Source organism: Danio aesculapii, chromosome 2, assembly GCF_903798145.1.
Source record: "Danio aesculapii chromosome 2, fDanAes4.1, whole genome shotgun sequence".
Lineage (NCBI taxonomy): Eukaryota > Metazoa > Chordata > Actinopteri > Cypriniformes > Danionidae > Danio > Danio aesculapii.
In genome coordinates, this window is record NC_079436.1 from 50,102,865 (window position 1) to 50,128,207 (window position 25,343).

Here is a 25,343-nt window from a genome sequence, read left to right on the forward strand (position 1 = left end):
AATTTTTGTTTCATTCTAAATGTAAAAAAAGCAATTCATCCAAATTTCAGTTACAAAATTTGTCATGTAAAGCTGAAAACTGATCATTTTCAAGTGGCCTTTTCAATGGTAGTGCATTATTACAATCAAACAAAGACATCCTGTACATGAATTAATTAATAAGTAATTTTAACAGCAATTGCATGTGTACGTATTATTTTCAGCTATATTCTGGGTCCTTACTTGAGGTCCAGCAGGCCCCATCTCTCCAGGAAGCCCTCGCATACCCTACAAATCACAAACACACACTTTAAGTCCAGTTTTGAATCCCATAATATTTCCATACCCCCTCCCCCCTGCACAATCTAAGTATAATACCATGAAATATCAACGATATCTCATGCCAGTTTTTAACTTTTTGATTTAGTGGCTAACTTGTAGGAATTTGTACACTGTAAAACTCAAATAGTTAAGGTAACTCAAACTATTTTAGGAAACCGATTGCAATATAGCATTTAAGTTCAAATACTACTCCTAATGAGCACTGTGAACTTAATCCATTTAAGAAAGTGCAAAAGAAATCCATTTAAGAAGTGCAATTTGAGCACTGTAAAACCTAATAAATGAAGAGAACTCAAACCAACTGAGTACTGTAAAACCCAATAAATGAAGAGAACTCAAACCAACTGAGTATTGTAAAACCCAATAAATGAAGAGAACTCAAACCAACTGAGTACTGTAAAACCCAATAAATGAAGAGAACTCAAACCAACTGAGTACTGTAAAACCCAATAAATGAAGAGAACTCAAACCAACTGAGTACTGTAAAACCCAATAAATGAAGAGAACTCAAACCAACTGAGTATTGTAAAACCCAATAAATGAAGAGAACTCAAACCAACTGAGTACTGTAAAACCCAATAAATGAAGAGAACTCAAACCAACTGAGTACTGTAAAACCCAATAAATGAAGAGAACTCAAACCAACTGAGTACTGTAAAACCCAATAAATGAAGAGAACTCAAACCAACTGAGTATTGTAAAACCCAATAAATGAAGAGAACTCAAACCAACTGAGTACTGTAAAACCCAATAAATGAAGAGAACTCAAACCAACTGAGTACTGTAAAACCCAATAAATGAAGAGAACTCAAACCAACTGAGTATTGTAAAACCCAATAAATGAAGAGAACTCAAACCAACTGAGTACTGTAAAACCCAATAAATGAAGAGAACTCAAACCAACTGAGTACTGTAAAACCCAATAAATGAAGAGAACTCAAACCAACTGAGTACTGTAAAACCTAATAAATGAAGAGAACTCAAACCAACTGAGTACTGTAAAACCCAATAAATGAAGAGAACTCAAACCAACTGAGTATTGTAAAACCTAATAAATGAAGAGAACTCAAACCAACTGAGTACTGTAAAACCCAATAAATGAAGAGAACTCAAACCAACTGAGTTTTGTAAAACCCAATAAATGAAGAGAACTCAAACCAACTGAGTACTGTAAAATCCAATAAATGAAGAGAACTCAAACCAACTGAGTACTGTAAAACCTAATAAATGAAGAGAACTCAAACCAACTGAGTACTGTAAAACCCAATAAATGAAGAGAACTCAAACCAACTGAGTATTGTAAAACCCAATAAATGAAGAGAACTCAAACCAACTGAGTACTGTAAAATCCAATAAATGAAGAGAACTCAAACCAACTGAGTACTGTAAAACCCAATAAATGAAGAGAACTCAAACCAACTGAGTACTGTAAAATCCAATAAATGAAGAGAACTCAAACCAACTGAGTACTGTAAAACCCAATAAATGAAGAGAACTCAAACCAACTGAGTATTGTAAAACCCAATAAATGAAGAGAACTCAAACCAACTGAGTACTGTAAAACCCAATAAATGAAGATAACTCAAACCAACTGAGTACTGTAAAACCCAATAAATGAAGAGAACTCAAACCAACTGAGTACTGTAAAACCCAATAAATGAAGAGAACTCAAACCAACTGAGTACTGTAAAACCCAATAAATGAAGAGAACTCAAACCAACTGAGTATTGTAAAACCCAATAAATGAAGAGAACTCAAACCAACTGAGTACTGTAAAACCCAATAAATGAAGAGAACTCAAACCAACTGAGTATTGTAAAACCCAATAAATGAAGAGAACTCAAACCAACTGAGTACTGTAAAACCCAATAAATGAAGAGAACTCAAACCAACTGAGTACTGTAAAACCCAATAAATGAAGAGAACTCAAACCAACTGAGTACTGTAAAACCCAATAAATGAAGAGAACTCAAACCAACTGAGTACTGTAAAACCCAATAAATGAAGAGAACTCAAACCAACTGAGTACTGTAAAACCCAATAAATGAAGAGAACTCAAACCAACTGAGTACTGTAAAACCCAATAAATGAAGAGAACTCAAACCAACTGAGTACTGTAAAACCCAATAAATGAAGAGAACTCAAACCAACTGAGTACTGTAAAACCCAATAAATGAAGAGAACTCAAACCAACTGAGTATTGTAAAACCCAATAAATGAAGAGAACTCAAACCAACTGAGTACTGTAAAATCCAATAAATGAAGAGAACTCAAACCAACTGAGTACTGTAAAACCTAATAAATGAAGAGAACTCAAACCAACTGAGTACTGTAAAACCCAATAAATGAAGAGAACTCAAACCAACTGAGTATTGTAAAACCCAATAAATGAAGAGAACTCAAACCAACTGAGTACTGTAAAATCCAATAAATGAAGAGAACTCAAACCAACTGAGTACTGTAAAACCCAATAAATGAAGAGAACTCAAACCAACTGAGTACTGTAAAACCCAATAAATGAAGAGAACTCAAACCAACTGAGTATTGTAAAACCCAATAAATGAAGAGAACTCAAACCAACTGAGTACTGTAAAACCCAATAAATGAAGAGAACTCAAACCAACTGAGTACTGTAAAACCCAATAAATGAAGAGAACTCAAACCAACTGAGTATTGTAAAACCCAATAAATGAAGAGAACTCAAACCAACTGAGTACTGTAAAACCCAATAAATGAAGAGAACTCAAACCAACTGAGTATTGTAAAACCCAATAAATGAAGAGAACTCAAACCAACTGAGTACTGTAAAACCCAATAAATGAAGAGAACTCAAACCAACTGAGTACTGTAAAACCCAATAAATGAAGAGAACTCAAACCAACTGAGTACTGTAAAACCCAATAAATGAAGAGAACTCAAACCAACTGAGTACTGTAAAACCCAATAAATGAAGAGAACTCAAACCAACTGAGTATTGTAAAACCCAATAAATGAAGAGAACTCAAACCAACTGAGTACTGTAAAACCCAATAAATGAAGAGAACTCAAACCAACTGAGTACTGTAAAACCCAATAAATGAAGAGAACTCAAACCAACTGAGTACTGTAAAACCCAATAAATGAAGAGAACTCAAACCAACTGAGTACTGTAAAACCCAATAAATGAAGAGAACTCAAACCAACTGAGTACTGTAAAACCCAATAAGTTCAGGCAAGTTAAACCGTTTGAGGAAACCGATTGCCACAAGCCATTTGAGTTCAAAAACTAATCTATATGAGTACTGTGAACTTACTCCATTTAAGTTGACGTAATGAGGTATTTAATTAACTTATTACCTTTAACACTGAGTTCAAAACTCTTTTTAAATGAGTAGAGTTAACTTTCAGTCAATTTTGCATTAACTACACTAATTTAATTAGATAAAGTTGACTTGGGTTTTACAGCGTACGATCTCATTTGTACATCGCAGCAATATGATTTGCTTATCCCTCAATGACGGTGTCATGGTTGTAGGTGTGTGCGCACTTCTGCTATTGTCTGTGTTGTTGTCACATGCTTGTTTTGCCTTCACGTGCGTTGTTGTGGTCACGTGGTTAATTGCTACGCCGATCGGCTGTTCTGATTAGCCGCCCAGCTGTGGCTAATTACCACAGCAACATCTGAGCGCCAGTCCTTTGTTATATTGTTAGTTCGTTATTGTTTGTTCATTCGTCAGGACTCTCAGTGGGCTTTCTCTGAATATTTGGTCTGTTTGCCTGGTTATTGGCTGACCTCTGGACGCTCTTCTTGTGAACTCTTGTTTACACTGTTTTTGGACTCTATTGCTTTATTATTTTTAATCACCGCTCAATAAACACACTTGCATCTTGGATTCATCTCAGTTGTATTATTATTTTTGTGAGCGTGACAGACGTTTGGGTTTAGGGGTGGGTTTGGGGCTTACTTTTTAAATCTTTCTTTTTCATACAACTGAACTCGTCACTTGACTTAGCCACTAAACTGACTAAACTTAAAAATAGTTAGGTTTCCTTGCAAGATCAGGATGTAAATACACATTTACAAAGGATACTCTATGAAGCATTGTACATTTTTTACAACCACTATTGCCTGTTTATGTACCATTGCTGCCTTTCTGTATCATTGCCAAGCCACACTGTTACCATCCAATGAACTGGGAAGCGTCTATTCTTTCATTAGAGTGGTTTACACAAGTTTTTACGATGAAGGATAAGAGCGAAACATAAATCAGCACCTACAACCATCCACAACTGACAGCTCCCATTTCCTACACCTAAAGCTTTCAGGAATGCCAGAATGTTTGTACATTTTCCTTTCAAATGAGCCAGTTTCATTGGCCACAAACAGGAAGCGCAGTCTAAACAACTTGTGAAATGAGGGTTAAAGTGTTCAATCAAACAGCAGACGTTTCCGCACATGTAGAGGCTGCGGTTGCAGACATGAAAGAAAGCACAGTGAAACCAGGAGAGGATTTATTGACATTAAGCAATCGGTTACTAGAAATATCTCTTTCTCCACCTGCTGTGTGTGTGTACGTGCAGTTCTGCCAAACAAAACGCTTTTGTGGGGAAGTAAGAGAAATGAGAACATTTGGAGGCTCACCACAACCTCTGAAAGAAGGAGTGGTGTATTAACCGTTCTATTAATCACTTCAGGATAGACAGACAGACACCTAAAACTTTCCACTGCTCTCGGCATCAGGGATAATGTGCTTGCCAAAACTTTTCCCAAAAAGGGAGCACTTACTATGCTAATATTTCGAACTAAGCCAAGGATTTCTAAATATTTACATTGAGGCCTAAAACACATCACTTCAAGTCCCTGGAGGAAATGAGAATGAAACTTGACTAAGATGGAAGCATAAATAAGCTCACTTCAATTTAGCTTTGGATCAAAACCATCTACACATACTCCAACACTCCACCATGCTGAAATATACACTCACTGGCCACTTTATGAGGTACACCTTACTTGAACCGGGTCGGAACCACTTTTGCCTTCAGAACTGCCTTAATCCTTCATGGCATTGATTCAACAAAGTATTGGAAATATTCCTCAGAGGTTTTGGTCCATATTGACATGACAGCATCACGCAGTTGCTGCAGATTTGTCGACTGCACATCCATGATGCAAATCTCCCGTTCCACCACATGCCAAAGGTGCTCTATTGGATTGAGCTCTGAGAACTGTGGAGGCCCTTTGAGTACAGTGAACTCATTGTCATGTTCAAGAAACCAGTCTAAGATGATTTGCACTTCATGATATGGCGCGTTATCCTGTTGGAAGTAGCCATCAGAAGATGGGTACACTGCGGTCATAAATGAATGGACATGGTCAGCAACAATACTCAGGTAGGCTGTGGCATTGACAAAATGCTCAATTGGTACTAATGGGCCCAAAGTGTGCCAACAAAATATCCCCCACACCATTACACCACCACCAGCAGCCTGAACCGTTGATACAAGGCAGGATGGATCCATGCTTTCATGTTATTGATGTCAAATTCTGACCCTACCATCCGAATGTCACAGCAGAAATTTCGACTCATCAGACCAGGCAACGTTTTTCCAATCTTCTATTGTCCAATTTTGGTGAACCTGTGTGAATTGTAGCCTCAGTTTCCTTTTCTTAGCTGACTGGAGTGGCACCCGGTGTGGTCTTCAGCCGCTGTAGCCCATCCGTCTTAAGGTTTGACGCGTTCAGAGATGCTTTTCTGCAGACCTCGGTTGTAACGAGTGGTTATTTGAGTTACTGTTGCCTTTCTATCAGCTTAAACCAGTCTGGTCATTCTCCTCTGACCTCTGGCATCAACAAGGCATTTGCGCCCACAGAACTGCCGCTCACTGGATATTTCCTCTTTTTTGGACCATTCTCTGTAAACCCTAGAGATGGTTGTGTGTGAAAGTCCCAGTAGATCACCAGTTTCTGAAATACTCAGACCAGCCCGTCTGGCACCAACAACCATGCCATGTTCAGAGTCACTTAAATCACCTTTCTTCCTCATTCTGATGCTCAATTTGAACTGCAGCAGATCGTCTTGACCATGTCTACATGCCTAAATGCATTGAGTTGCTGCCATGTGATTGGCTGATTAAAAATTTGTGTTGACAAGCAGTTAGACAGTTGTACCTAATAAAGTGGCCAGTGAGTGTATATCTGCAGCATTTATGAAAAATACTATATAGGAAATGAAAAGAGGTTTACAAGCAACTTATTGGAGATAATTCAGACACTTGCATTTAATATGATTTTTGTGCACATTAAATCTCTTCTGTAAATTGAATTAAATGCTGGTACCAAATGAGCTAATCTTGCCTTTGACCCATATATGAAACATTTACATACATGAGTAATCATTAATTACAAACTTTACAAACTTCTGCTTAAATATTTATTGGACTATATCAAACATGTGTCTTACATACAACAAAATAATTAGTTTCAGAAAATAAATGAATTACCATTCACACATGTTTGTACATTTTGGGATTTAAATTAGACTTGAAAATTATTGATTTACATTTATACAGCCACATTTTTCAAAATCAGTCTCATAGTGAAAGAATAAACTGTGTTTACTCTATGTGCAAAAGTTGCACAAATGGTTTACAGGATGTTGTGCAGGTGGTAACTTTTGCAAGTCAATGCTCACACTTTTTAAGTATTTATAGCTCTTATCTTAATATAATGTGATGTGATTGTGAGGTCTGAAAAGCAAACTTGTAACTTTACAAAGCGTTTCCGAGTCTTGTTTTTCTGTGCCGAGTTCCCTGACCCTCGCCTTGTGTATTGTTTATGCTGTTAGCCACCTATACTGATCTCTTTGCCTGTGACCCGACTACTCTTTTAGATTGCCCTTTATGTTACCGTTTGCTCCTGCTTGTGACCATTGCCTGCCGGACTGCTCTTGTTAATAAAGACGCTGCGTTTGGATCCTTTACTCTGTTGCCAAAACCATTTGGAAATAGATATTTTTATCAATTTCAGAATATAATGCACTAATTATAGTGCACTAATTTTTGCACCGTGATCTTAGTTTTATGTTAAATTAGTTCCAGTTTTGACTTTGGTACTGACTAATCTAATCACTGTAAAAAAATGTTGCTCACTTACATTTTTAAGAGGAACTTTACAAGTCATTTTAACTTGCATCAATTAAGCTGACTTAAAACATGAAGTTAAAATCTGTTTAACTTAAAAAAATAAGTTGAAACCTGATTTACTTTCTAAATTAGGTTAAAGCAATGTAAAAACATAAGTTGTCACGATGTTTTATTATGTATAAACAAATGGTGTACAGGATGTTGGTGCAGGTGGTAATTTTTGCAAGTCAATGCTCCCACTTTTTAAGTATTTATAGCTCTTATCTTAATATAACGTGATGTGATTGTGAGGTCTGATTACTGCAAAATGCATATTCAGAAGGCAGATGCAAAAAATTGTTTTTAAATATAATACATACAACTCTTTTATTATAGTCTGTGTCAATAATTATTAATAATTATCCCTCCATGTGCCAATGTTGACAAGCATGGCATAGGCTACTGACCCCAATTGTAGGGGTTTGATGACTGACCAACTTACAAAAACCCACAAAAAAGGTCTCAAAAGTAAATCTCACAAGCAATAATACAGCTCTCCTCTAAAAGCCACATGATCTGAGGTGTCATTCCTGCTTGTAGAAATCTGCACAGCTCAAGCAAAAGTTTAAAGGCGCCATACAATGCATTGATATATTATGCTTAAATTGTACTCTGATATCTACATAGAAGATATGTGGCTCAGGTAAGTGCAAAATATCTCCAGAAATGATTTTACAAGCACATTTAGAGCCCTAGGAATTGACCCTAGGATCAAAAGCTCTGTTTTTACCTTATTTGAAAGGGTCATGAATATTAATGAGCTCTGCTCTTTAGCTCCCACTAGAGCTCTCTATGTGGCTCTGGCTTCCCTGGCTCAAAGTTCTCGTCAATTCACAATCTATTTAACTGAATTATAGTAGAGGTTCACTTAAGGAGCGAGAAAGTCATCTGTCCATAACTGATTATAAGTTGTGTTGCGAATGAAATATAGGCTAAATTTTAAATAAACCTAACAAAAGGGACAGAGAGAGATGTGGGTTTAACGTATATGATAACACGGGCTGGAATTAATGTCAACCTCTGAGTTTATTGTTATCCTTTCACTTAAAAAAAATCACAGTAAGAGCAGAGTGATATCACACAATACATAAATGTGCATTAAACACTAATTGAACAGTGTACATGTGTTTGATGCCTCATTACAAACATGCATGGCAAACTTCATGTCTGACTTTCCCGGGTTTAACGTTCTGATGAGCTGTAAGTGGATAAGATGCTGTTGCATTTAATTACCCCAGTTGACACTTGTCCCATTTTCAAAATAAGAGTCCCATATACATAGAAAATATTATAAGCTGTATTAAATTTAGAAGAAACATTTTTTTTTACATGAGAACGAAGAAATTGTGGTGTTTGAGGCTCACTATATGTCATTTCCACGTACATAACTATTATTATTCTGCTACACCTAAGTATATCCAGATTTTCATTCTATGGCACCTTTAATACTTCAGGTTAGGGTCACTAAATAAAAGTATGAGTCTAGACAATAGTGAAGCACTACATAAAAAGCAGCTACTAATAAAACAACTGGAAGTCTGAGAAATAATGCAGTCTTTCTCTAGAATTAACACCTCTCCAACCACAATCATAAAACTCTGCACACATCAGCGGTTTATTTCATGCTCTTCCTGCTCATCTCAAACCGAGAATAATATGTTTTTTTTTCTTTCACAGCCTGATCAAATGTCACACCAGTGGGTTCAATCGATGTAGCAGATCACGTATATAAATAAAAAATAAAAATCTAAATAAATAAATCTAAAATGATGATGTTATAGGGGCTTTTTTTTAATCTCCTTCTTTCCACCAATGTATCTTATTTCCTCTTTTATATGCTACCTCTCGACTGACCTGTCTTCCCCTGAAATGTGATATGTTTGTGTATGGTCGGAGGGGTCTATTTTTGCTGCATGTAACAGTATTGTGACAAATAAAGGCTCCTCCTCCTCTTCCTCATCATCATCATCATGCCATGATCTCTCAAAGAATGTTAGGACAGCTGTGTGCATATTCAGGATTGTATAAGGCAATAGGCAAGTAACATCATTTACCTTGGCCACAAACTGTTCAACACTTCTTCCCTCAGGCAGATGCTACATATCTTTATGCAACAAAAACCCCTAGACATAAAAAAACTCAAGTTTTTTTTTCTCAACCTATTTCCAGCTTGAATAGCTAGCACATCAGTTGCTTTTTTGGTCAATAAAAAAACAGTAGTATTGAGTTTATGGTTTTTGTAACCTAAAAAAATCACTTTTCCTCCAGCTTCTGTTTAATTTATTTCAAAATTTATTTCAAAACTCATTTCTAATAATTTGCCATGAGTACAGTACATAATATTTTACTAGATATCTTTCAATAAACTAGCTTAAAGTGACATTTAAAGGCTTAACTAGGTTAATTAGGGTAATTAGGCAAGTTAGAGTAGTTGCATAATAATGGTTTGTTCTGTAGTTAATAATATTGCTAATAATATTGACCTTAAAATGGTTTTACTTAATGAAAAACTGCTTTTATTCTAGTTGAAATAAAACAAATAAGACTTTCTCTAGAAGAAATAAATATTATAAGAAATACTGTGAAAAAATCCCAAATCTGTTAAACATCATTTAGGAAATATATTAAAAAAAAAAGAAAAAACAAATCACAGGAGGGCTAATAATTTTAAATTCAACTATATATGTACATACAGTTTGCATATGTATCTGTCACCGAACTGGACTACAGATACCCTCATGCACCTCACACACACCAGTTCTGGATTCCTCCGGATTATACACACAGCAGGTCATCATGGACTGATTACCTGGACTTTATATTCTATTCACCACTCACACACACTTTGCTGAGTAAAAGAAAACTTGTAACTTTACAAAGCGTTTCCGAGTCTTGTTTTTCTGTGCCGAGTTCCCTGACCCTCGCCTTGTGTATTGTTTATGCTGTTAGCCACCTGTAATGATCTCTTTGCCTGTGACCCGACTACTCTTTTAGATTGCCCTTTATGTTACCGTTTGCTCCTGCTTGTGACCATTGCCTGCCTGACTACTCTTGTTAATAAAGACGCTGCGTTTGGATCCTTTACTCTGTTGCCAAAACCATTTGGAAATAAATATTTTTATCAATTTCAGAATATAATGCACTAATTTCAGTGCAGTAATTTTTGCACTATGATCTTAGTTTTTTGTTAAATTAGTTCCAGTTTTGACTTTGGTACTGACTAATCTAATGTACACTGTAAAAAAAAATGTTGCTCACTTACATTTTTAAGAGGAACTTTACAAGTCATTTTAACTTGCATCAATTAAGCTGACTTAAAACATGAAGTTAAAATCTGTTTAACTTAAAAAAATAAGTTGAAACCTGATTTACTTTCAAAATTAAGTTAAAGCAATGTAAAAACATAAGTTGTCACGATGTTTTATTATGTATTTTTTACAGTATATATGCACAAATAAATTATTATTAAGCATCCTATAGAAAATATTAATTAAAAGGAGTGTAAAAGGGCTGCTGAGCCCCATGTATAATTTTATTCTTTACTTTATTTCTCACTTATTAAAATGTTCTTTCTGCCCTCTTGTGTTGATATGCTAGTTATTCTAATTTTAAAATGCTTCACAAAAAGGGCCTCATCTGTTTTTGTTTCTTTTTCTTCCATCCTCAGTGCTTGTCCACATGTGCATGACTGGAGATGAAGCAGGAGGATTTTAAAGAACATATAGTCAACATCAACACTATTCATGCTCTAAATTGTATCATCTGCTCCTCTACTTCTGAGTGATGTATTCTGGGATTAGTAAACACTGTGGCTTCATCATTTCCAAAACTAGAGTTAGCAGCACACCACAAGCCCATGAAAAGCATGTGACAGGGCCGCTTCCACCACAAAAACCATTCAATGAACATAAATATTTGGCTAAATTGTAACTTCATATAGTAACATCGTGTTGATGGGTAATTTATAAAAATTTATTCAGATTAATCAAAAGTTTTAATAACCTGAAATCCAGATTTGATGGCAAGGTTTTTGATACAACGATTGCATCAAAAAGCAGATGATATGTTCCTAAAATACTAACTGTTTATTGGATCCGGACATTGGACTGTAGACTTTTTGCCACCTAATCAGTCAAACCAACCATATTTTGAAAGCATGAGCTATTTTTCAAGAGGCTTTAAAATGCAAAAACAATAAAGACATGAAAATGAAAAAACTAACTCACAGGAATTCCTGGTTGTCCATCTGATCCTGGCAATCCATCAACTCCTTTTTCACCCTGAAGGAAAACAAAATGGTCAGATGCTGTTAATGGTCAGATGGTGTTAAAATAACAATCATAGTAAAATCAAAAGAAGCACGTAAGAAATTTAAACCTTTTAGGACCATCAACTGGACAATGACATTATTTTCATGACAAATTAAATGACATCCAAGCTAAAACTTTCATTATGATAATGCACAAATATTATGTAAATTATGATGCAAATAATTTTGTTAAATTATTAATTTGATTTACTTTCAATTTTAAAAACATTTAATCTAATTTAAAAAAATAAAATAAATAAAAATATTTTTTTGAAAACAAAATAAAACTATATACACACACACACACACGCACGCATACACACACACACACACACACATACACACACACACACACACACACACACGCACAAGCACACTTGAAGTCAGAATTATTAGCCCCCCTTTGAATTTTGTTTTCTTTTTGAAATATTTACCAAATTATGTTTAACAGAGCAAGGAAATTTTCACAGTATGTCTGATAATATTTTTTCTTCTGGAGAAAATATTGTTTGTTTTATTTCGGCTAGATTAAAAGCAGTTTTTAATTTTTTCAAAACCATTTTAAGGTCAATATTATATTATTATAGCCCCTTTAAGCTATATGTTTTTTCGATTGTCTACAGAACAAACCATCGTTATACAATAACTTGCCTAATAACACTAACCTGCCTAATTAACCTAATTAACCTAGTTACGCCTTTAAATGTCACTTTAAGCTGTATAGAAGCGTCTTGAAAAATATCTAGTGAAATATTATTTACTGTCGTCATGGCAAAGATAAAATAAAGCAGTTATTAGAAATGAGTTATTAAAACTATTATGTTTAGAAATGTGTTGGAAAAATCTTCTCTCCATTAAACTGAAATCGGTGAAAAAAAACAGAGGGGCTAATAATTCAGGGGGGCTAATAATTCTGATTTCAACTGTATGTATTTTACCAAAAAAAAACTGGTTGTTTATTAAAATAAAGTAAAATAAGGCAACACGGTGATGCATTAGGTAGTGCTGTCGCCTCACAGCAAGAAGGTCGCTAGTTCAGTTGGTGTTTTTTTGTGGAGTTTGCATGTTGTCCCTGCGTTTGTGTGGGTTTCCTCCGTGTGCTCCGGTTTTCCCGACATGTGGTATAGGTGAATTGGGTAAACTAAATTGTCCGTAGTGTAAGTGTGTGAATGAGTGTGTATGGATGTTTCCCAGAGATGGGTTGCAGCTGGAAGGGCATGCGCTGCGTAAAACATATGCTGGATAAGTTGACGGTTCATTCCGCTGTGGCGACCCCAGATTAATAAAGGGACTAAGCCGAGAAGAAAATCAATGAATGAAAATAAAATAAAATAAAATAAAATAGCTCATTACACTGCGCCAACCCCTGATGAAGCAGGGCCTAAGATAAAGGAAAAGTGATTGTTTATAAAAAATAAAATAAAATAAATTAATTGATAGTTTTAACTAAACTAAACTAAACTAAACTAAACTAAACTAAACTAAACTAAACTAAAATAAACTAAAATAAAATATTCATTACACTGTGGCAACACCTTATGAAGCAATATATAATATAATATAATATAATATAATATAATATAATATAATATAATATAATATAATATAATATAATAAAATATAATATAATATAATATAATATAATATAATATAATATAATATAATATAATATAATAAAATATATTAAAATATAATATAATATAATATAATATAATGTAATATAATATATTAAAATATAATATAATATAATATAATATAATATAATATAATATAATATAATATAATATAATATAATATAATATATTAAAATAAAATAAAATATATTAAAATATAATATAATATAATATAATATAATAAAATATAATATAATATAATATAATATAATATAATATAATATAATATAATATAATATAATATAATAAAATATATTAAAATATAATATAATATAATATAATATAATATAATATAATATAATATAATATAATATAATATAATATAATAAAATATAATATAATATAATATAATATAATATAATATAATATAATATAATATAATATAATAAAATATAATATAATATAATATAATATAATATAATATAATAAAATATATTAAAATATAATATAATATAATATAATATAATATAATATAATATAATATAATATAATATAATATAATATAATAAAATATAATATAATATAATATATTAAAATATAATGTAATATAATATAATGTAATATAATATAATATAATATAATATAATATAATATAATATAATATAATATAATATAATATAATATAATATAATATAATATAATAAAATATATTAAAATATAATATAATATAATATAATATAATATAATATAATATAATATAATATAATATAATATAATATAATATAATAAAATATATTAAAATATATTAAAATATAATATAATATAATATAATATAATATAATATAATATAATATAATATAATATAATATAATATATTAAAATATAATATAATATAATATATTAAAATATAATGTAATATAATATAATGTAATATAATATAATATAATATAATATAATATAATATAATATAATATAATATAATATAATATATTAAAATAAAATAAATTAAAATAAAATAAAATAAAATATATTAAAATATATTAAAATATAATATAATATAATATAATATAATATAATATAATATAATATAATATAATATAATATAATATAATATAATATAATATAATATAATATAATATAATATAATGCTTTTTAGGTTATTTGACTCCTTTTTCTGTGATTAGTTAGCACATATTGTTTAACATCACACATATTTCTAGGAATGAGGGAAATGTGGTAAGCTTTAAGTAAAAAAAGACTGACACCGTGCCTTAATCACAGTCCACTCCACTAACTGCAGATATAATTAGAGTTTTGCCGTTCCAAATTAGAGCTGCATTTTTACATGCTAATTACATAAAGAGAAATAAAGCGCTGAGAAGTTAAATATGCACACATCTTAATTGTAAAGCAAGTATGAAATGTGAGACAGTCTGTCATTATAATCTAAACATGTTACACCCAACTGTAAAGAGAGCTTATCTAGAGACTTTCTTGCACTTTCTGAAGTCCTAAATTACAAGCCGTACACATGTGGGAATGCTGGTAAGAGATGTCCTCCTTTGCCTGTGGCTCCCCATCATATGAACTCAAAAATAGCATGTTTCTGGTTACATATGCATGCAATCTATGCATGGTGAAACACACCTGACTGAAAATATGAAACGCACCACATTCTGCAGGCATTAGGAGTAACACACTACTATACTGCCCTACAAAGGCAAACTCTGAAACTGCATTTTGATAACGTCTTATAGACTATGATTTTTGATGGATGGGTTTGACTATAAATAATACATTAAGTGAAAAATTTGTAATTTGATGTTGTTGGTTTATTTATACAACACTTCACTGATTAAACATGATGTATTAAGCATTTTCAGTGCATTGGCCTTACCAATACCATTTATGCCAACATTCTGTTCACTCTTTATCTCATAGGTCTCAGACTGGATTCCTGGAGGGCCGCAGCTCTGCAAAATTTGCTCCAACCCTAATCAAAGACAGCTGATCCAACTAATCAAGGTGTTCAAGACTACTAGAGACTATTAAGCAGGTGTGAGTTGGAGGTGGTTGGAGCTAAACTATAGAGCTGCGGCCTTGAGTTTGAGCTTTTATAGAGCTCCATGAATTGAGTTTGAGACCATTGCTTTATCTGTATTACATTTTATCTGTGCAGTATGCAGTACAGTATATTATTACATCATCAAACACAGAATTCAATATGTTATATATAAGAAGTGTTTCTTAACAAACTACACTGTAAATATATCCATACATTTGCAGTTTTATGTATTTTGTGATTCATGTTTTATTTATTTATTTATTTATTCATGTTTATTTATGCTTTTGAATTGCATTGGGACCTTGGGGTCTTTCTTCCAACAAATTTTAACCTTGAAAATATCAAAAAAGTTACTTTTGTTAACATTTTTAATAGTTTAAAGTGTTATATTGTCTGGGTCGGTGTAATAAACCGCGAATACAATTTCTGCTATTTTACAGACAAATAATTTCTTATCCATTATATTATTTCAAACTACTAAAATGTCAATTAAAGTCACTCTGTTAAACTGTAGAGTTCAATTTTCAAAATCAAATGTCGACAGTGCAGAGATCAACATCCCATAATGCAATTCACAACCATAAATAAACAGAAAACGCTTGTGAACTACAAAATATGCAAACTGTTAATTAACAGATATTTTTACAGTGTACTTTAATGTTGAAAATAAATTATAGGTGAAATACTGTAATGATCTATCATCATTCAGTATAACAAATATATTTGTGTTTAATATACTTATACTTTATATAATTCTTTTAATCAAAGGATAGTGGAGGATGGTGACAAAGTATAAATATTTAAAATGACATTATTAATTGACAAAGTTTTTTTGGTATGCAAGCTATTTATACATTAATTAAAATGGCATTAGTTGTGTTCTGTAAATGGTAAATATGACATTATTTAAACAAAATTTGTATTATCAAAGGCAATTGGGGTTATTCCAACAAACACTGATTTTTTTTTATGAAGTTTTAATATTGAGATATCATGTTGTCTAAAAATGAATAGAAAATTTGTCTGAACACAGCATTTTTGATGTCATTGGCCTGTGAAAATTTCCTGCCTGTTATCAAACTTTTGTTAAAACTGCTATCATAACGTTATTTATCAATATGTGGACATTTTTGGATTCTTGGAAGCTTTAGAAATTAAAAATGTAAAACAGGAAATGTGTTAGGAACATGCCATTGTTTACATTCCTCAAAATGGTCAATTGTTCTAAGTGACTTGTTGTGAGGTGACAGCGCTACCCACTGCGCCACCGTGCCGTCCAAAATGACAACATTTTCATATTAAATTTTAAAGACATTTCATCAGTTTAACTCGAACACATAATTATAAATAAATAAATATGCATATGTTTTACACAGCGGATGCTCTTCCAGCTGCAACCCAGTACTGGGAAACACCCATTCACTCTTGCATGCACACAAATACACTTTGACCTATTTAGCGTATTCAATAGACCTATACAGCATGTCTTTGGACTGTGGCGGAAACCGGAGCACCCGGAGGAAACCCACGGCAACACGGGGAGAACATGCAAACTCCACACAGAAATGCCAACTGGCCCAGCTAAGATTCGAACCGGCAGCCTTCTTGCTGTGAGGCGAAAGTGCTAACCACTGAGCCATCGAGTCTTACGCTTCTTTCTTAATTCTCTTGCTTATTTTAACCAGCAAAGTAGAATACATTTATCGTGTGTCATTTCACACACATACAAAAAAATGACTCAGTATTTATTGTGCAGTACACAAGTAATCCATTCTAGCTTTCAAATATATAGGCAAATTTATAAAATGTTGAAGTAACAGTGAATTTTTAAATATTGGATCAAATTTGCCGTGTGTATGCAAAATAAAACACATGCATGTAATCTCCATCCTGAGTCTCTGACATTTGGAAAGACCTCACACAAAGCACGCTCTCGAAACATGACAAACAATAATTGCACCTTATGCCGTCGCTCTGCAATTATATCCAGGAGAAGGCCAATTAAAAGGAATTTATGGGACTCCGCGTGACTTTTATCTCCTTTAACCTTTTGGTGGCAGTTATTCGGGCATGCATTAAACATGTGATGCAGGTGAAATGCAAATAATGACCACGTTCTGTTGAAGTAAACTCATAATCAACAGAGTCGCGAGTTGTTTTTGCGTTCTGGGGGTCTGCGTGCTTCAGTTTTCTTTTAACAGTCCATATGCATGTATGTCTGCAGGTCATGATTAAAGGCTGTTTCCAGGGCTGGCGGCAGCGGGAAACCCACCCTTACGAGAGAGCTCTCTTTTGGCATGCCACATAAAACCAAGTTTTGGTTAACTAATCATCCCCCAGAGGTCTAAGGAAAGCCTAGTACCGCTACTTTCTGTCTCAGATCCAAAGTTGGGAACACTGAAAAAAATGATTCATTGGATTTACTTAATTTTTTAAAGGTAAATGGTTGCAAACTCTTTATATGGGAGGAATTTAAACAAACAAATTAAATTGAACATTAGAAATTTTTATTTGTTTGTTTGTTTAAATTCAGCCCATATAAATTGTTTGCAACCATTTACCTTAAACCTTAAAAAAAAATTGAGTAAATGATTTTTTTTAGTGAAGGCCCATGGTTAACGTTTTTTGTAAATTACACAGTATTTAAATGTAATATGAATTGTATTTTGCTGTTATGTAGCACGTACAGTGACTTTGCTGCTTGTTCAAACTACTTTTTTAAAATAAGTTGAAACAACACAATTCTTGAGATATTTTGGGGGAAAACTTGATTGTTTTATGTTCAAACCACTTAAACTTGTGAACTTAATCGATTTGTGTTGGAACAACATGAATGAACTGTGTGAAACCCTGCATTTCATTTACAGTATAGCCTAAAGCTGCATTTTGGGAAATATCCTCTTGGCGCTATTAAAACAGTATTTTTAACTTGCTGTGAACCGCATGTAAACTGGCTAGTTATAAAGAATGCATTAATTAACCATTTACAGTGTATTACAGTAAATAGACGAATGAACAATAAATTACAAGTACATTTTTGGATTATACAACAACATATTACTGGTGAGAAGATTAAAAACACTGTATGTTTTACAGTAACGAGACAGCGGGGAAAATAAGTATTCAACATGTCGCCATTTTTCTCAGAAAACATATTTCTAAAGGTGCCGTTGACTTGAAATTTTCACCAGATGTTGGTAACAACCAAAGAAATCCATATATGCAAAATAAAACAAATCTAATTTACAAATTAAGTTATGCGTAATAAAATAAAATGATGCAGGGAAAAAGTATTGAACACATGAAGAAAGTGAGGTGTAGAAAAGCAGTGAAAGCCCAGACAGCAGCTGAAATCTCTCAGTAGTTCTTCAGCAACTGCCCTTCATCAGTTTAAATGAATATTAGCTGCTTCAGTACAACATCCTCATTAGCAGGATGATGAAGATGAAGACATTTTAGCAAAACAATGATCCAAAACACAGCCAAGGAAACTCTGAAATGCTTTCAGAGAAAGAAAATCAAGCTGTAGAATGGCCCAGCCAAATCACCTGACTTGAATCCAATAGAAAATACAAATTAAAGATCAGATTTGATAGACGCGACCCATAGAACCATCAAGATTTGGTTCTTGAAACTCACACCTGATCAACGCATCTGACTTCATTCTCCATATGAGAGGCGTCTTTATGATGCCATCACCAAAAAATTGTATTTTTATCTTTGTATTATTTGGGTTTTTACCAAAATCTGGTTCAATTCTACGTCAACAGCTCCTTTAGAAATATTATTGCCAGGTAAAAACATGACATGCTCAATACTTTTTTTCCCTGCTGAATACAATGCGGTAAACACATGCCCAGTCAATAAACAGAAGTGTAAATTTGAATACAGTATTTTTGCTGTAAGTTTGATTTACAGTAAACTGTTACAGCAAACTGTTGCCAGTAAGTTACTGTAAACACTATAGGAAATTGTTTACAGCACAGACACTTAACACAAAAAAAACTTTGCAAACATTATAATAATGATCTTATCTAATTCAGTTTGTAATACAGTAAGTTATTTTCAATGCACTAAGTCATATAATGCAAATTTTACAAATAATTATTTATGGATGCATTAGTGATTAATTATTTGCTTCAAAGATTGAAATAGATTTTGAGGTTTCAGTCCAGGATGTCTTCGAGAGATACTAAGATACACGATACAACAACTGTCATGCAACAAAACACATTATACAGTAGTTCAAAATGCAACTACATGACGGAAATATGAAACCATTGCACACTTTAAAGGGTTAGTTCACCCAAAAATTTCAATTATACCATGATTTACTCATCCTCCACTTGTAACCTGTCTTTCAGATTGAACACTACACACTGCACAGCTCTAGTTGTTAATAATGTGCAACAGGACTTTATATGCCATGGTTATGATATTACAAAAATCAAATAGTCACTAATTTGCACAAATACATCATGTCTGCACATTCACCATCACTTTTTATTACAAGTGAGATAACTTCAGCGAACATTATCAACAAGTGTTTTGAATGTTTTCAGTGGTTATTTTACAGCTTTGTGGAACCAAATGGAAATGTCACATCTTTGAAACAGAGCTGCATCTAAACCTGAACAAACACTGGGCTCTGCCAAGAGTCAAATCAAAGCTTTTTACTGATAAACAGACTTGATTTAATGAGCCAGTAAATGGCAGGGCGGCACTAATTTTTAGGGAGCGGGCGACGCGCAGATGCCGAGACAGATGCAGTAGCCTGAAAATAGATCTGAGTGACAGACTTCAAGTGCATGTTTGAAAAACTACACTCAAATACACAACCATAGAGGAATATACATAAATAAATAAATAAATAAATAAATAAATATAAAGTATTTCTTTTGATCTTATTCAGCAATGGGGAAGAGCGCACATTTTTGAAGTTGTTTTAGAACTTCTGACTCAGTTGCCTAAGGGAGAAATTAAAAGGAATAATAAACGGCTGAAAACGGTCAAACCCAAATTTTTATGTTGATGGTTTCTGCAAAAGCAAAAAACAACCACCTAAATGTAAACTTTAAAAAAAAAAAAGCTTTTCCTCAAAGTAATATTTTTTACTTTAAACCAGCAGTTTTCATGTCATGTGACCACATGAAAAAGAATTACTGTTTATTTGTTTTCAGTTTTATTTATTTCAGTTTTATTACCATCTTGCATGACATTTATAGTCATACTGAAAGCACCAGCAGATAGTTTACCTCATTATTGATATCATTCCTTTTTCTTCGGTTAAGTCTCTATTTCAGGGGTCGCCACAGCGGAATGAACCGCCAACTTATGCAGCATATGTTTTACGCAGCAGATGCTTTTCCTGCCACAACCCAGTAACCAGCGACTTTCTTTTTGTGAGGTAACAGTGCTAACCACTGAGCCACCATGCCACCATAACTAGCAGTAGCATAGACAAACATTTGTATTTATTATAGTTTAGTACATCTTTACATGGATATTAGTTGTCAGTTGAACCAAAGTAATTCAATTATTTCATGGTCTATAAAACCAATAGTTTACCTTTGAGTCAATGTATTATTTTTCCTGAGGCAGAACAAATATTCATTCATTCATTTTCCTTCAGCTTAGTCCTATTATTCATCAGGGGTCACCACAGCGGAATGAAACGCCAACTTATCCAGCAAATATTTTACACAGTGGATGCCCTTCCAGCTGCAACCCAGTACTGGGAAACATCCATACACACTCATTCACACTCATACACTATGGCACATTTAGTTACTTCAGTTCACCTATAGTGCATGTCTTGGACTGTGGGGGAAATCTGAGCACCCGGAGGAAACCCACTCTTAACACGGAGAGAACATACAAACTCCACACAGAAATGCCAACTGACCCAGCCTGGACTTGAACCACGGACTTTCTTGCTGTGAGGCGACAGCGCTAACCACTGAGACAACCAAGTCAAAACTATCATTTGAGAAAAATTTATAAATTTACATGAAACAAATTAGTCCAAAGTCTCTACAGTAACGAATATTTATAATTGGTATGAATGTAATTTTGTTTCTTGATCACAATAATTTTATTGATTTGGATTAAATTTTATAGTTTGAACCAAAGTTAAAATATAAATTGAGAAAACTAAAATTTAATTGTAACAAATTACTGTAATTTTTTTTAATTGGTCTCAAGCAAAATTATACTTTAATATTACGGGGTAAAAAAAGATAAAAAAAAAAACAATAAAAATAAATAATAAAATAATAAAATATTTAAATAAATAAATAAAAAAAAAATATATATATATATATATGTGTGTGTGTGTGTGTGTGTGTGTGTGTGTGTGTGTGTGTGTGTGTGTGTGTGTGTGTGTGTGTATGTATGTATATATATATATATATTTAATGTTTCTATAGTAAACAATATTTTTACTTTGTGTAAACGTAATTTTGTTTTTTGACCACAAAAAATAATTTTGATATAGATTAAACTCAATTTTATGGCTTAAACCAAAGTAAAACATCCTTTGAGAAAAACTGAAATATTTAGCTGTAACAAATTACAGTAATTTTTTAAAGTTTGTTCAAAGTGTAATTTTGTTAAGTGTACAAACAAGTATGTTGATGACTATACATAAAGTATAGAATTATATAACAAGAAAATATAGAAGTTTACATTATCAAGCAGCATAACAAGCTGTTTTTAATGTCTAAAAATCTATGGAAGGGTATAAGAGCGGAAATCTTGAGCCAAAAAGATTCCAATGGCGGCGCCCACTCGTACGTGAAGGATAAGGTCAATAATATTTATCCAAGCCAGTAAGATTGCAAGTGGAGAGTGAATGGAGGTTTTGCTTTTTGATAGTAAATTGCAGATGTTTCTTCTGAGATAAAGATTATCCCAGTAATCTTCTGTTTCTACAAGAGTTTTAACAAAAAACGTCCAACATTTTGTTCAGATTTTCCAAGAAATCACAAAGTCTATAATCAGAAATCAATGAGCTCAAATTTAGCTCAAATTTTTCTAATCAAAATTCTTCCAAAAACAAATGATCTGAAAACACTTTCAGTAATAATCTTTTTTATTTCTATTTCTATTTTCAAGATTTTTATGGAACAATATCTGAGACAAAGCTGATGCTTAGCGCACTGAAATAAATGGTTATTTGGATTCACTCAATTTAAGGTAAATGTTTGCAGACAATTGATATGGGCTGAAATTAAACAAACAAATTAAGTTGAACATTACAAATGTGTATTTGTTTGTTTAAATTCAGCCCATATAAACTATTTGTAACCACTTACCTTAAAAATATTTAGTAAATCCAATGAATCATATTTTTTCAGTGTGTAAGTAACACCTCTTAAAAACATTGTAAACTCAAAACCATCTGAGGAATAAAAATCTCATTTGGGTTGGCCTACAACACCAAAAGTGTACAATATGCTTCATACATGTCTTTAGTATCCAATGATATTGTCAATCCCAAGTTTATTTTTAAAAACAGTCAACATCCTGCTGAAAACACAACCACAAACTTCATAAAGCAACATTGACCTCTAATTTATCATAATACCAGTATTTGTATACAATAATTCTGACCCTTAAATGATGTTAAATGCGAGCAGCACACAGTAATTTGTCTGGCATGTGACCTTATATTCATAATGAGCAGAGAGCAGCTCAAAATGTGCACTGTGTCATTGACCCATCATAATCTGGGCGTTTAAGTGCCTATATATAGACGTTGGGCAAGTCGACGGTCTCCTACTGGCAAAAAGCTAAGAAAAATGTCAGAGAGAGACGGGTGAAAAGAATCAACGACAAGGCCACAAATATGCCCTTAAGCCTAAAATAGTCCACCACTTTCTCATGTGAGAGGACGTCTGATGGCATCCCTAACACATCTGAAGGCTTACACCCTGTGCTGCTTGAAATACTTTGAAATTCTGGGTGTGAAGTTGAAAGTCTGTGGGATTGTTTGTTTATGTTGTGAACCAGGAACAGGAAACCAGCTTCACTGGATCACATGAACTTGAAAAATAAACTATAACTAATGAATGTCACTTCAATTCATGGTAAAAAAAAGATTAGTTTTTGGGGTGGTGCTTCCCTAAAATACACACCAAATCAAATGTGCATTTACAGATTATTGTAATTTCTGATGATGGCCTATGCTATGGGCTGACACAGAAAATGCATTCATTCTCATGCACAAATTTTCAACAATTGATATTATGCTTAAAACAAGAATAAAAACCTAAGATTAAGGTTATTGCACACTGAATCCGAAATTTTCATCTGTAATTTTCGCACATTAAAAAATAAATTCGACCTCATGTTGTCAATCGTATTGACAAACAGTCAACAAAACTTTCATTCAACATTCAATTACAAAATAATTTTGGCATATTATTTCTTAAAACAAGACTTGTTTTACTTGTCTAGAAAATACTTCTTGTTTTAAGAATTTCAAGATATTTGAACTAGAACCAAGACAAATAATTAAGGTAAGCAAAGTATTTCTTTGCAGTGCACCAATAAAAGCATTTTTGGAGTATCAGAAGCTGTGTTATCCTTATAGTGTCTAGTATGACCCCATTTTTGTGATTGTCTAAATAACAATAAATAAACAAATAAAGATAGTTTAATTATTTAATAGTTTGGGAGACAATTTAAATGTAAAATCAGTCTTACCTTGGGACCCTCAAGTCCAGGTAGACCAGGTGGCCCAGGTTCACCCTGAGGAAGAAAGAAAATAAGTCAACATGTCTCGATTAAATTTAAATTTACCTCAATTTTCAAATGACAATCAACACTGTAAATGAGAAAAAACCTCTAATGATCACTAATGCATAATATGAGCATTCAGGAGGAGATTCTAAAAGAATATTATGTACATTTGATCCGGGAATTCCGGGTGGTCCCGTTTCTCCTGGCTCCCCTGGAATTCCCTATAAGAACATGACAGTTTGCATTAACAATGTTAATATTCCTAATCAATTTCAGTTGATTTAATAAGACTTTACCTTGCTTCCTTGAATCCCCAAGTCTTGGATTTCCAATTTGGAAAAGCCTGTGCCCTAAAGGAGATTTAAATGGAATAATTGTTGCTTTTTTTCATAATAAAGAGAAAATTTCTGTACGTAACCTTTATTCATAATAATGAGGAAAAATGTAGATCATTTTGAAACTCACTTCTGGTCCTGAAGGCCCCGGTGGCCCTGGTGGTCCCATTTCACCCTATTAAATATTAGGGGGAAAATAGAAAATCAATAAATCACTTTTTTTATAAATATATCACTATATACACATATTTATTATTTATTTGAATGAAACTCCCAAATTGCACATATACCTTGGGTCCTTCTAGTCCTCGCTCCCCCTTTTGTCCTGTTTCACCTGCTTCACCCTGTGAATAAAATATTGGCACAATAAAATATTAGCATAGAGTTGAGGGTAATTAGCTAATGTTATTTCATAAATATCTATTCTGTAAATGTAAAAATTGTATCACTCACAGTACAAACCAATGCGTTTTTGTAACGTCTGAACATTGCACAGCAGAATGAAACATCTGCTAATGAGGCATCTATGTATATGGTTTCACTCACTTTCTGTCCATCTCGACCAGGCTCTCCTGATGTTCCTTTCTCCCCTGCCTTACCCTGGTGGACAAATAGATCATGAGAGTTATAAATATATTGAAATCTCCTGACCAACTTCACTAATATTTCTGCTATACTTACAGGTTTACCATCAGGCCCCGGAGGTCCCTCTCTGCCTTTCTCCCCCCTGAATCCCTGCATTCATACAAAGGAAAAGATCACAAAAATGAATATTTATTCACCATTTAAACATC

The 25,343-nt window shown here is 32.9% G+C and overlaps 1 protein-coding gene across 1 annotated transcript in view; it reads right to left on the reverse strand.

Moving 5' to 3' along the window:
* Nucleotides 1-25,343, reverse strand: part of si:ch211-106n13.3 (vWFA and Collagen domain-containing protein) — a 61,942-nt gene that overhangs the window by 22,476 nt on the left and 14,123 nt on the right. Inside the window, exons 11-19 of the mRNA XM_056481711.1 lie at nucleotides 25,231-25,284; nucleotides 25,096-25,149; nucleotides 24,840-24,893; nucleotides 24,680-24,724; nucleotides 24,511-24,564; nucleotides 24,382-24,435; nucleotides 24,179-24,223; nucleotides 11,709-11,762; nucleotides 223-267 (exon numbers count right to left, since the gene is read on the reverse strand). Coding sequence (XP_056337686.1) covers nucleotides 223-267; nucleotides 11,709-11,762; nucleotides 24,179-24,223; nucleotides 24,382-24,435; nucleotides 24,511-24,564; nucleotides 24,680-24,724; nucleotides 24,840-24,893; nucleotides 25,096-25,149; nucleotides 25,231-25,284 — 459 coding nt within the window. The remainder of the gene's footprint in view (nucleotides 1-222; nucleotides 268-11,708; nucleotides 11,763-24,178; nucleotides 24,224-24,381; nucleotides 24,436-24,510; nucleotides 24,565-24,679; nucleotides 24,725-24,839; nucleotides 24,894-25,095; nucleotides 25,150-25,230; nucleotides 25,285-25,343) is intronic.